Below are 13,612 nucleotides of genomic sequence, written 5' to 3'. Positions count from 1 at the left end.
GGAAGGCTGATGGCTTTTGGCTGCCTTTAACTTGCAGTAAGGATGGAAAATGATGGTCTTCTAGAACATTTTGGATTGTACTGCAGAGAGGACTTTGAGTTTATTTATTCTCTACTGAAAATATGCAGAGTGTCTGACTCTGAGTCACATAAATAAGAGAGAAGAGCTCTAAATGCCACCAGTATTACTCAGATGTCTGTGACTTTTATTAGATATTGTTCACTGTTTATCACTGCTTATTGGGTAGTGGCTATAAAGAGAGGCTTATATAGGCCATCACCCCTTCTACATACTTTCCCTCATTTGTGTGCAGTAGGATATTGTTGCTTTCTGAATTAAAACATGAAAAACACCAGGCATGAGGATAAACACATGCACTTCAATGAAGCTACAACAAAGCCTACATCGCTTTAATCTGCCTCTTACTAAGACATGAGCAGAGCTCTTTTGCGACAGTGACAGTTTCTAATAAGTAAATAGTTTTCACTGCTCTCGAAGAGGAATTGTACGCCTGTGCATATGCAGAAAACATTATGTATAGGTCATGTTTCTGCAGAGTCTGGGTGACTGCAGATTTATGGCCTTCCAGGTAGAGATGCCTTTTTAAAATATCACCATGTTTAAAGTTACCAGAAAGAAAAGCAATTAATGAATTCTTGTACAAAGTAACAAGAAACTTTGAAGTGAAAATGTTACAAATGTGGGACTGTCAACACATGGCTTACACTCATATTTTTGTTTTTGGGTGGCAAACAGCGCATCTGTGTTTTGGTTGTCATATGCAGAATTCTCTATCTTTTGTAGCTGACCTATATTTCCTGATTGTACCATACATAAATAAAAACAACGCCCAAGCAGTTCTGTCTCTTACTTTTTTTTTTCTGGCTGTATTATTTGGAAAAAAGCCTCTATAGGAGTAGCAATAACTCCTTCAGACAGTCTAAGGGTGGTCTTTTAACAAATCTTGAGTCAGCCAGGGTTCCTACAAGATATAGGGCTTATCACAGCAGAGGCAGTTTGGACTGCTGCCTCTGGGGTTCTGATTTGGCTATATATGTGTCCCTGAAAGTGCAGTGGAAATTATTAATTATGTATTTTAGTCATTTTTTTTAAAAAAGGGAGAAATAAAATAAAAGGTTATGTGAAGAAGAAAACCAAGCAGGCATAGTGCCTAAGCCTCAAGCCTAGCTGGTGTTTTGATCACAATGTATTTGATTTTTAATTACATTAATAGGTGTGTCTTTTTTTTAAAGGCCTTACTTATCATGGAGGGCCATTTCTTTGGTAGGTCAAACATCTAAAAGCCTAACTTCTGAATTAGGATCTCATTGTGCTAGATACTATATAATAGAGGATAAAAAAAGTCACCTTTGCTTCAGTCTGTCCAGGTTGTGCCTGAATAAATGCCTGTGTACATCAGGCATAATAACTCAGGAACACTATAGCCTGGATGAGCTGAGGTTTAGAACAGAAAATGTTATATGAAGAGTAGAAAATGGCTGTATAATTTTGTGTGCTATGTGTGCTCCTGGGCTGAAAACCACAGCTTGGATATTTGCTGGCAGTATTGGGAATCCAGGGACAGACATCCGAGTGGCTCCTGCAGCAGGTTGGTGGGTATGCCTGGTCCCTTATCGCTGCTCACTCTTGGCCTTGCAGACAAAATCTGGCTCCTCCAGATCCATTTGTGCATCTGCACTGCCCACCGTGGGCTCTGGGTCTGGGAGGGGTCGTTATTAGCTCAAACTCCGTCTCTAAAAGCAAAAAGATGGTGAAGGAGCTGGATCATTGCAGCTGTTCGGATTACAGCGCAGCCTCAAAAATGGTTGTTTTGTCACATCTGAAGGTGTGATAAACGACAACATTTATCACCAAGGGGGCCTTGCAGGAGTGTGGGGCTGGGGAAGAACAGAGTTCAAGCTGGCTTTGCTGCTGGAGGCAGAACGTGGTGGCTCTTAACCCTGCACCAGAGCAACTATCAGGAATAAAAGACTAGCTCGCTCTTGCTGAGAGGCTTTGTGAGCCAGCTCCGAGCTATGTTCAGCACACAGTGATGACACTGGTGCCATTTTTTATGTTATCTTTTAAATGGAAGGACATTTCATTCATCTGTTTATTGATTGCAGTCCATTTTTATTCAGTCACAATTTCATTGTGTGCAGTTTTTTACATCTGATGCCTGTGAAGATTCCCTGTGTTCTTCTTCCTTCCTTCCCGACTCCCACATTTCCCTCTCATTCTTATGTGTTATTGCATGAAGTGGAGGAGAGCAGACACTGAGTTCCCTCCATTAATTTTGAGAGACTTTTGTGCTATTTTGCGAAGGGAGTTGCCCCCACCTTGCTTTCATTGTCGTTACTCAGCTCTTTGCTGTGTTTGCAGATGGGACATCTTTCTACCCCCTGCCTTCCCCGGGCTGGGAACCTGGGTAGAGTCCCTGGTGTTTGTTCTTTCCCAAAGGTGCTTTTGCCTGTGACCTGTTTTTTTGCTGAATACAACCTGTAATTGTATATTCATGTGAAATTCCACCATGCCGTTACAGGCTCCCTGTGTGGGAGTGTGTGCAAATGACAGGACAGGAAATGACCCCCTTGTAGGCTTGGGGTTTTTTGGAGGTTTTTTTTTCTTTCACATTTTTAGTATTTATCTGTTTTCACTGATTATTTGAACTTCAGTGAATTGGAAGTCAACATTCTCAGTAATGGAAGTTTCTGATTCACTGAAGGACCTGGTACTTTGTAAGCAGGTGAGAATGAGAAGTAGCATGAAGACTGGGAACTGGAGAAATGTATTAAGTGATCTGTTCCTTTCATTCGCCATATTGCATTACTCTTGATTATACATTTGTTAGTAATGCTACATAAATGGCAGATTCCAATCCAGATTTGACCTGGACTAAACCATGCCCCACTCTCCCTTTTCTCTGCCACTAATAGGAAATGTTATTTCCCTAATATTCACAAATTTCTTACTGTTTCGGGGCATCTGCACAGCCCTGCAGAAAGTCCTAACAATAAGGGCAGCACATGGAGTTGGAGTTGCTGTGCTCCTGCTGGCTTGATGGATGCTGGTAACACTGCCCTGAGGACTCCAGTAAAAACTAGTGGACACTAGTATGTTTCTCTGGTGAACAGAAGTAAAACTTGAGTATCCGTACATAAATCACTTTCAGTTGTGCTTTGTTTAGGCTGATTTCATGAACAGTGGTCATCCTTCTTTTAGCAAATTAGCCCTAGTTTTTAGGACTCATTTTGTAGGACTTTAGGTTTATGCTAAATTTTCCAAAGAAAATAATTCTGTCCTGTCAACCTGTTATACTTTCTGGCCCTAGCATGAACAGCTTAATTCTTCTGCTTTCCTCCTTTTTAAATATTTGGTATGACAATACTTTCTATTTAGTTCCTTAGTTCCATATCAAGGCTGATGAGATGGATCAAGTGGTTTTTTTTAAAAAGCTGTATAGATATTTATTTTCTTGAATTTAGTTTGTAATTTTGCCCCACAAGTAATCACTAGAGGGGAAAGGCTCTGAAAAGGTTTGTCTTTCTGTTAGAGCACTTGAAGATAGGTATGGTATACCACAGGCACAGTGAGACTGTTTCGGTTTAGCTGATAGCAAACAGTTCTGTTTAAGAACTGGCTGACAGGAAAATGCTCTTTAAATCATCTTCATGCTTAAAGAACAACCTGTTTAGATAGATGGGTGGTTTTACAAGGTGCGGTGAACAGACATCACAGCTCACTGCTGAAAGGGGACAGTTCTGATTTCTTCTCCCCTTCCCCATGAGATCCTTCCACTTCATTTCTGCTGACTACAGCTTTTTTTTTTTTGACAATTTTTGGAGGTGGTGGCAAGGGGGGATCATTTTGTGCCACTTTAATTCATTAAATTTGCTTAATAAAAAGTCTGCCTGATCTGATATAAGGGTGGGGCAGGACCCTTGAATCGTTTCCAGGAATGGACTGCAGAGAAGGAAGAAGTTAAAGAAGGGTAGGAAGAGGAGTGAAACTTTGCTCTTTTTAACAGCTGTGAGCTGTTATGTCCCTCAGTTGCTTGTGGAACTGGCTTAGGCTGATGTGGAATGAACTTGTTGGCAAATTCTGACTGTGGTCACAAATGGAGAAGGGATGTTTCACCTACAGTGTCTCTGTGTCTGAGAGGAAGGGCTCAGGCAAGGGAGTAGGAGTAGGATGTACATGTTAGAGAAGCACAAGCACCTGCAGGCTTCCCTTTAAACAAGTCTCAGTGTGGTTCCAAATGTGGTGCTTGCAAAATGAGCTGGCCCTCTTTCCTGCTTACACGACGGTGGTTATTCCTGTCTTTTCCCTTACAAACTGGGCAAAACCCAAAATGATAAAATTTTCAGCTGGTTTAGTTCCCTTGTTGACTCATCAAGTAGTTATACAACTGTTTATGCCACTTAAAAAACGGTAGTAGGAATGAGCAAGAGACTGAAAAGCAAGACTCTGCTTTATGGTAGCAAGCTGTGCTTTGATTTGGCAAAAGCGACTGTGAACCACAGTCTTGGCTTGGATCTTCAGCTATTTCTCTTAGTAGCAGCATCTGCTTAAGGAGCCACTGCTCCTGCACTGACCCTTCAGTGGTGCTGTGGGCGAGTGTGTTGGGTGAACTGCAATGAAGAACTGACTTCAATTTGACAATCCTTATTTGGGGTTTTTTTTGGTGTCCATACCAGTTCCCTGTTCTGATTTCCCCACATGATCTCACCAACAATAGTACGAGCCCAACTAAGTCTGTCATTTCCTGATGTTTATTTTGCAGGGTGCAGCTCTTATGTTCCAACTTATCAGAGGACGATGGGGCTGCTTGTTATCTGCCCACCCCTTCCGTGTTACTGGTACAACTGTCTGTGTGTCTGTGTGGTTGCTTGAATTGGGGAACTGATCCAGATTAAAAATAATTTGCGTGTAACTTCTTTTAATGTGTCAGAAGGATGTCTGCCCACAGTGTAACACCACTGCTGCTCTGCAGAGCAAGTGGTACCTGATAATGTTGTCCTTGTAGATCACTTCACCTGAAGATGAGTAAATCATGCAAAGTATGGACTTTTTCTTAGGATGTGGTTTCAGTGGCGTTCAAGCTGGTATAACTGTGGGTTGCTGGAGAAATACGTAGTTGAGCTTTCTTTTTCCCCTCCCTTGCTTCATTCCCTTCGCTTCTCTAGCATCCTAGTGACTGTACTGCTCCAAGGTGAGTTGGTTCAAGTCATGGATCTGACAGAAGAAAACTCTGGATTTTTTTTCTTTTTTCCCCCCCTCCTTCTTGTGAATGAAGAGGAGAGGAAGAGGTAACTTTTTTAAGGTTAGGTGGTTGACTGCTGCTGCATGTTGGTAGATCCGATGTAAGGAGAATGTTGGGAGCCCACATGCTAGAAGGATATGTGCAGAATTGTGCCTCCAATGGACTGTAGAGTTGCACTGGATTAGGTATACCCTGAAACTGCACCACTGGTGTAACTTGGTTTGTTTACTAGCTTCCTTAGTCCTTGAATAGCGGTAGGTAAACAGCATGCAGAAAACTTCCTCTTTTTAGAAACTTCAGCCAAACTACCAGCACTTAATCTTTTAAGGAAAATGCTATCATCAAATTCTAACGTGAAAAACTAGAAGACATTCTCCCTATTTCCAGCAGCTTGCCAGAAAAGGAATTTTATCACAAGATTAATTGCCTCAGTATTTCTTCTAAAACGGTACAGGCCTGTCATGCCAAGTAGTACAGTGTTGATAATTATCTATATCTCTTAACTCTCATCTTACTAACGTTTTTGGTGACTAAAAATGAACTTAAGAAATTTCCTACCAAGTCAGCCAAAAGTTATATCTAACCTCATAATCTATCTCCAGCTATAACAGTAGCAAATGCCATTCAGGGTTGTGAGCTGAGGATGGCTTTCACTCCCTTCCTGCTTCCTCAGCGTTTGCGTTTGTTGTACTACAGGTGTTGGAGGCTACATCTACAGTTAGTCCATTTAGTATCCGCATAAGCGCCAGGAAACTCTTTCGTCTCTTCTTAAACCTGCTGATACTGCCTGCTTTCACAGCCTCTTGTGACAGCAAGCTCAAGAAGTTCACTGCCTGCTGAATGAAGAGGTACATTCTTCATCTGCTTTAAACTGATCCCTTACTGCTTTCATCAAGTTACCTCCTAGTTCTCGTACTGCAGGATTTGATAAAAACAGTTCTGCATTCTACTTGTCCACTACTTTCCCTCCTCTGGCCTTTGTCCTTCCAAACTGAGGAGACCTTGCCTTGTGAGGTAGCTGCTCAATCCCATTGAGCATTTCACTTGCCTTTCTCTACATTTTCCCTGACAGTACTGTGTCCTCCTTAGGATGTGAAGATCAGGACTGCACACAGTGCCCTTCATATGGGTGCATGAAGTTCTTGTGTCGTGGCAAAATGATGCCCTCTGTCTAGTTCATGGTACCACTTCTGATGACGCTCCATGTTTACTGGCTGCTGTAGCACATTGAATCAGTGCTTTAAGGGAGATCTGCCAACAAGGACCTTGCTTCTCTTTCTTGAGTTGTTGACTTAGAAATGAACCCTGTTATGTATCATTTTGTCCTTATTTACTACTTGCCCAAACTCATCCTCGTGAAAATGTTATGGAGTCACTAACTTAAAGTATATTTCACAGCTCTAATTTGTTGTTGTTGTGTCAATTTGGAGGAAGGTGTAATAAAATAATAGTAGTATGGAAATAGGGAAGAAACTATTACTTAATGATATAAACGCGTGAAGAATTTTAGATTTCTTGGCTGTTATTCTTTATCCCAGTTAGAGAAGTCTGAAGGAAGCTGTTTGGTCAAGGTTAAAGAATAGTGCTGAGCGAGCTATAACCATGGGAACCAATGCTTCTAGGTCTTCCTCAAATATGTTAAGAAAACATTCCATTCCAACCAGTTACAGTGAGCTGAATCTTGAGGCATTTTGCTGGGTATAACAGATTATTAAAATGATAAGACAAATACATGGCAAAATAAACTTTAATTTTGCTTGATAAGTTTTCCAAAGTGTGTCTCCAGCAAAGCTCTGAATAAATGGCTTGACTGTTTTGATAGGATTTTTTGAAAGCGAATTCACATACCTTCATCCCTCTCCATGGTTTGGTGGACTCTGTTAATGCTTGAGGCCTGCTTTTTAAATGCAAGTCTATGCAAGTCTCCTGCATGTGTTTTGTGCGAAGTAGCCTATGGCACAGTAAAGGCAGAGCTTTGAAAAGGAACAGAATCTGGTGGCAGATAATGTAGGTTCGTGTTGCTCCAGCTGGTGGAGTTGGAAGTCAGAGGGCCCTAAGATGTGAACACAAGGTATCCTCTGTCCAGGTATCCTCTACTTCCAGCTGTGTTTTGTTGTTTATGTGTTTTCATTATAGTACTTGACTGACTGACTGAAAACTCAGCTTGCAAAGTGTCGTGCAGCAGTATGATGCTTGGAAATACAACCTACTCAATTAGAATAAAATCATCTAGTTAGTGTAGACTCTTGCTAGGTATAATATTGCAGATGGGGCTTATTTGTATCCATAATACAACTGCTGTCTTAGTTCTAGGTAACGTTTATAACAAGTCTGTTTCCTTGTTACGGCATTTTTTTAGGGGCATTTTGGATAGTGCTGTTTCACTAGTTCCCTCTCTGCCCAGGAATAAGCTTTCCTAATACAGATCAACAGCATGAACAGTATCTACAAACCTGATGTACACTTGAGAAATGGATCAGGAATGTCTTGGAAGAGGTTTTTGGTGGTGGTGTGCCCTGTCCTGAATAGCAGTGGTGCTTACAAGTACGATTGCCAAAGCCTGGCTGCTGTGCTGGAGTGACATTCCGTTATCCTGGAAAAGAAATCCACAGGATGCTGTCCCTAATGCTAAGCAGATTAACTGTGTGTAAATGTTGCAATTGAAATTAACTGGCATGCTGACTACTGCATCACACAGTTAATGTAGGAAATCCTCTTGGCTTAATTGTACGCTTATACGCTGTTTCTTGGTAGGTGCTTAAGTCATTATTTAGAATGGATAAACAAAATTGGATTTTTGATTGAGGAACAGCTAACCCTTTTCAAGTTTTGGCTAGCCTGCTGTGTTAGAGACTTGATGCTTTGAATACTTTCAGAGAGAAGGCATGGGCAGTTTTCCTTAAGCCTTTGTCTAAATCAGGAGTTGAAGATGAGCTCTCTATCTCTTGTGATAGCAGTGATTGAATTTACAGTATAGGGCAGACTTAAGCACTTTGCTCTGAGCCAGGCATGATGAGAGAAAGGTCTTTGTGCTTCGTGTGCTGTGGGCTCTGACAGGCATCGCAACTTTGAGTCTGAAAGCTTTGGTGTTTCAGACTCGGCTTGATAAATAAACCGAAAGACCCCAAATGAAACTTCCAGCAATGCTTTTATGTACTCTGTTTGTTCTTTTTCCTCTGCTATTTTATATGTAACCTGCTGACATACAGTCACTCTGGAGAATGGCACTTCTCTTGTTTATCCTGTATGTGGTATCTGAACTTCAACCAGGTTATCGGCTTCCCTTTGTCCGCTTGTTTTTAAATTCCTCTGACTATAGAGAAATAGTGTATTTTTAACAAGATATTTTTCACTTGCTAGATTGGTTGTAGATTCAATCTATGCAATCTGAAAGTGTCCTTATGTAATTAGAGGTTTATTTTTTAACCTGCATGCATGACACTGTAGAGAGTATATTAGGCTAAGCTCAACTTTTTATGGGTTAGGGTTTCAGCTTGTGACAAAACTACTGTAATTGAACAAACTGTGGAGCATGGTTTCAGCCTGAAGCAACTGCGAAATAATGTGATTTGGGCTGTGGTTGACAGCTTGCTGCTCCCAAAAAGGGAAGGTATAATTCCTCCTCATGCTTCCCCTGTTCTCTTTCCCCCCACCCCTTCCCTGCTCCTGAAGATGTGGTTCCACCATCTTTTCTGGGTTAGCACTGGTGCTCAACCCTTGCAGAGCTTGTTTCTGTTTATTAACCTGGCAGAAAACACTCCTCTCTTTCCTGCCAGGGCTGCTTTCTGCCAGGTTAGTGAGGTCGTGCGATTCACCCCCTCAAACAGGTCTGTCCAGTGTCGGAGCTGGTGTGAGGTAGAAGAGGGAGCAGGCAGGCAGGAGGGTGATGAGGGAGGCACCCCGCCTGGCAGTAGTACTCTGCTGTTCAGCAAACTCCTTGGACCTTCTGAAACCATAGTGTAGCCTTCTCACACAAAGGCTGGTACCTCATGTTTGCAGTGGACTAAGAATGTTTGCAGAGATGCTTATTGTGGCCCAGATGAAGTGATTTAACTTGCTAAACACAAACTAATTTGTACATCTGATTTGGTAGTTCTTGTTAATTAGAGCAGGAAACATGAGAAACTTTGAGCTTTAAGTTATGCTGCTGAAAAAAATAAGCCTGTGTGGGTGCTCTTATTTATGTTTAAGAACAGTCTATTTACTTAGCTCCAATATTTTCATAAGGATATCAGTGAACTTTCACTTCTGAATGTGATTGGTACAGTTTAAGTTGTTTAAGTGTTGTCTGGTTCCCTAACTGTTTTTAATATTGTTGCATGCTGGGATTTGCTACCTTCCAAAAAGCTGATGGAACCCTGTGTGTATGTGTGCATGCACGTACTCTGGCCTAACGCAGCTGAGGTCCAGTGCCTTAGCCTAAGCTGTTGATGGAGGTAGATTTAGCCTATGTTAACTGTCTGTCCTAAAGCAATTACTTTTATTCAGTTCCAGAAATCCAGGAGGTGGTAACAGTTTAAGCCACCACAACTGTTTGCAAAGTGAGTTTGTTTCAACACTGATTTAGATTAAACCACACAAATGCACTGTTGCCACTTCATACAGATTCCTTAGACATGATGAGACGTAGCTGGGTCTGGTGCTGTTTTACTACAAGAAGAGAAAATCTGGCACTTCGTTAGTGCTGTGGGAAGTATTTAGCTGCTCACCCTTTTTTGCCCCTCTCTTAAGTATAGCCTGGCTGGCCTCCCTGGGGCTGTTCTGGCAGGACGAGATTGCTAAAGGCTGAGATGAGTTATATGCATATGTAAGCAAAGATGCTGTAAAAAAGCTTCTCCCTTGTACATCCTGTGTTGTCTGGCACTTCAATTATTTCAGTTAGAGTGAAGAAGTGTTTGTGGGTGGAGGATGATGTTGCATATAGCTAGAACCAATCCCACAGAGGACTTGGGTACCAAGAAAGAGGCAGTGTACTAGAGTTTTATTTTGGGACTACCTGACCTGGTTTCAGGCAAGATTTATCTTGTTTTTAGCATTTTGGATTTCAGATGTATCAGAACAGGAGCAAGAAGGATGAGATTGATTTGGGGAAAATTACCTGAGAAGAAATACACCTTCATTTTTTTGGCTGAAACATCAGTCTGCAGAAAGCCTGCAATGTGGTCTTTAGAACAAAATTAGCTCTTACCTCTCAAACTGTTAGGGATTCCTCTGATTCCTTGATGAATTAGGGTAACGGCCGATGAGCAAGCTATCGAGCCATGAACTAAGTTGTGACTGTGCATTGCGCTGTGCACAGTCAGTACCTGTCAGTATGTTCATTGTGCTAGGTACTGTATTCTCTTAACCTTAACAAGGGAGCTTGTTGAAAGAGGGGTAGGCTCCCCTACACTTACCACAGGGGGAGACCATGCACTTGAGCATTGGCCACAAAGTTGTGAGGGTGCTGTAAGAGTACACCATAGCTTACGCCATGGCAGCTTTTTCATCTACCCATAGCTTTAGTTTAATTAAAACCATTATGTGAACTTAACCAAAAGAAAATGTTTAATGCCACCTCTTTGTGCCAGCCGGGTAAGGAGAATGACTTACGGCATGTTTGGACTTTACTTACCGCTAACAGCAATGCTTTTTTTTACTTTGAGGGAGAATGCAAAGTCGCGGTGGCAGAGCTCAGTGGGTTGGTTCCAGTGGTTGAAGTCAGCATGTTCTTGTTATAGAAAATGGAGAGCCAGTGGGATAAATTTTAAATCCTGCAGATGTTTAATGACAGGTTTCAGCAAACTCACGAACTCCTCAACTATGTAGCACAATATCAGAGCCAGTCACCATGGACAGTATATTTCAAAGAAATATTTAGAAGTTGCCAGTGGAAGCTAAACTTTGAAAAACATGAAGTCATTCTTGAAAGGGTTCAGATTTGTTAAGTATCATGTGAACAGCCAACAGCCACCTATTTCTTGAAGCTAATGTTAGTATACTTCGGTGGGGAAAATACTGCATAGATGTTAGCTCACATATGAAAGAGGGAAGCTTTTGCATGCAGACAGGGGAAAGTACTGTTGCTGGTTTAGCGTGGCATTCTGCTCAATGCATGTTTTATATTTTTATGCAAGTCTTAAATAAAACCTTTTGGATTTTTCTCTTTCAGAATCGTAACGAAATAAAAAATGGAGCAATCCTTCGATTAACAACATCTCCAGTGAGTTATTGTTCTGTTCTTCTCTCCCTTCAAAGTGAAGATTTGATTAGTAAATCATTGTGAACTGATGTATGTATTTTTAAGCTTTAGCCACACTGTATCCCACAGTCTCCCTGCAAAGGAGGATGATGGTGTAGTCACAAGATGACTGTATGTGGTGTTCTCTTTTTTTGAGTTATGGGGGCAGGGGTGGTATCTGAGTGACACTTGGTGATAGGGTTGGCACAACTGGGTGTTTTTTGTCTCTTGCTTCTCTCCCACTGGGAACAGCTTTCATGTCCAAGATACCTCTGCTTCCCTGCTGGCATTGCAGCCTCACTCAAGTGCTCCTTTTCTGCCCCAGACCTCAGAGCCAAGAGAACAGGCTGGGAGTTGAATCATGGAGAGCTCTGCTGGGCAGCTCAGGTCAGAGCTTTCCTGCTCTCTGGGTTTCTATTGAGTGAGCAGCAACTGTAATGTTGAGATTTTACTGTTTGGTTTTGTTTTTTTCTTTTTTTTTCCCCCCAACACCACCTCCTTGCCAGCTTCTCAAAAAGCACAGCAGAGTTACTGGTTGCCTTGTAATGGCCTGTTTTCCTGCTGAGTTGAGCAGTACTGTTGCCACGTGCTGAAAGCCACTATTAGTCCCAGAAGATGTATGTCTAAGGCAGCAGCAATCCCATTTCCTTGCTGACAAATGTAGTGTGCCATTAAAATGGTTTACCTTTTCACGGTGGTGTTCTTGCTTCTGCATATTCAAAGCATTCTTATGGCCAAACTCTGCCACCCTGTACTGCAGGCAAGATGGAGCTGTGGTGGTTTAACTTTTGGCTTTTGTTGAACCTGTTAAGAGTGGAGTCAGTTACTGCCATTGAATGTGAAAACTTCTATCTAGAAGCCGCGCAGAGATTATAGATACGTTTTTGGATGGATCACTTTTCAGCTAGTAGGGCCTAGACTCAAAGCAAAGAAACAGAGAAGTGTGTGTTGTTACTAACTTCCCAGGTTCTCCAGGCATCATGTGCGTTTCCACTCCTCCCTAGCCTGCTTAACCTGATTATGGCTTATGTTGGACTTAAGAAGTGACTGAATTTGTACGCAGGTTTGTGTATAAGTGGAAATTGAAGAAGCCAATATGAAAACATATACATGCCTCAAGTTTTTTAATAAGTGACTGCAATACTAATCTACAGGAGTGTGGCTTCTTACGAGAAAGCACTTCTAAGCAGCAGCCAACTGGGCAAAGACAAGAGATTTCCATTATCCTTCATCATCTTTTTCAGTGGTCGTTATATACAGAGCTTTACAGTCATAAGTATAAACAACAGTTTAAGACCATGGCTCTGTCAGAGTCTATGTGACTCCAGAGTCTTTTGCCATATGTCACCAGAACAGCCTTTTAGGTGGGAAAACTATTTGCTGGTGGACTAAACCCCATTTGGTGGAACTTCCTCAGAAACAGATAGCCCCAGCACCAGCTTCTCCTAACCTTTGGGACTTCTTAAAAACAAATACCCACTCTGCTGAAAAAGGGCTATCTATTGCCCAGACTTGGGATCTCATGAAATCAAAACAACATCTGCAGTTCATCAAGAACCAATGTGGTCCAAACGCACTGCGTCGTTCTTTTGTATAACCACAGCATGGAGTGACAGCATGAGATGACTCATGGAATCCTTCCCTGTCTCAAAATCCATAACAAGTTGCACCATGCAAAACTGAAGAGAGGCTGTGCTGCGACTGATCTGTGGAAATGGCTGTCTGCCTGTCTTCATGATCACTTGTGCAATTGGAAACGTGGTCTACAAAGACAAAAGACGAATTTTGGACTTATAACACTTTCTGCTAATACCTATGGGCAGGAAGGTGGGGCTTTGCGTAAGATTCTCTTCTGCTTGTTGTGTTTCTTTGGTGATTTGCCTTAGGGTCAGTCAACGAAGACAGGGGTCCTCAGGATACTGAGGTATTACCTGTTACCTACCAAGTTATGGACCACTCTGGCACTGGCCTGCAGTTACGAGCGAGTCAGCCATCCCAGTATAAGATAGAAGACCAGTCTACTTTCTAGTCTTCAGTATTGATATTTATCCCTGAACCAGTGCTTATTTTCAAATTTTCTCATGTTTTTAAAAAGTTTTTGTTAATTTTTTTCCCAAAATCTGAGAGGT

General features: G+C 41.8%; 1 protein-coding gene across 4 annotated transcripts in view; it reads left to right on the top strand.

Annotated features, from left to right (window-relative positions):
• Nucleotides 1-13,612, top strand: part of ELMO1 (engulfment and cell motility 1) — a 319,770-nt gene that overhangs the window by 64,972 nt on the left and 241,186 nt on the right. For all 4 annotated transcript variants that reach the window (XM_075143082.1, XM_075143084.1, XM_075143086.1 and 1 more), the window contains one exon: nt 11,415-11,465. In XM_075143082.1, coding sequence (XP_074999183.1) covers nt 11,415-11,465 — 51 coding nt within the window. The remainder of the gene's footprint in view (nt 1-11,414; nt 11,466-13,612) is intronic.

The sequence above is a fragment of the Calonectris borealis genome, chromosome 2, assembly GCF_964195595.1.
Source record: "Calonectris borealis chromosome 2, bCalBor7.hap1.2, whole genome shotgun sequence".
Taxonomy (NCBI): Eukaryota; Metazoa; Chordata; class Aves; order Procellariiformes; family Procellariidae; genus Calonectris; species Calonectris borealis.
This window is presented reverse-complemented; position numbering and strand designations above follow the sequence as displayed.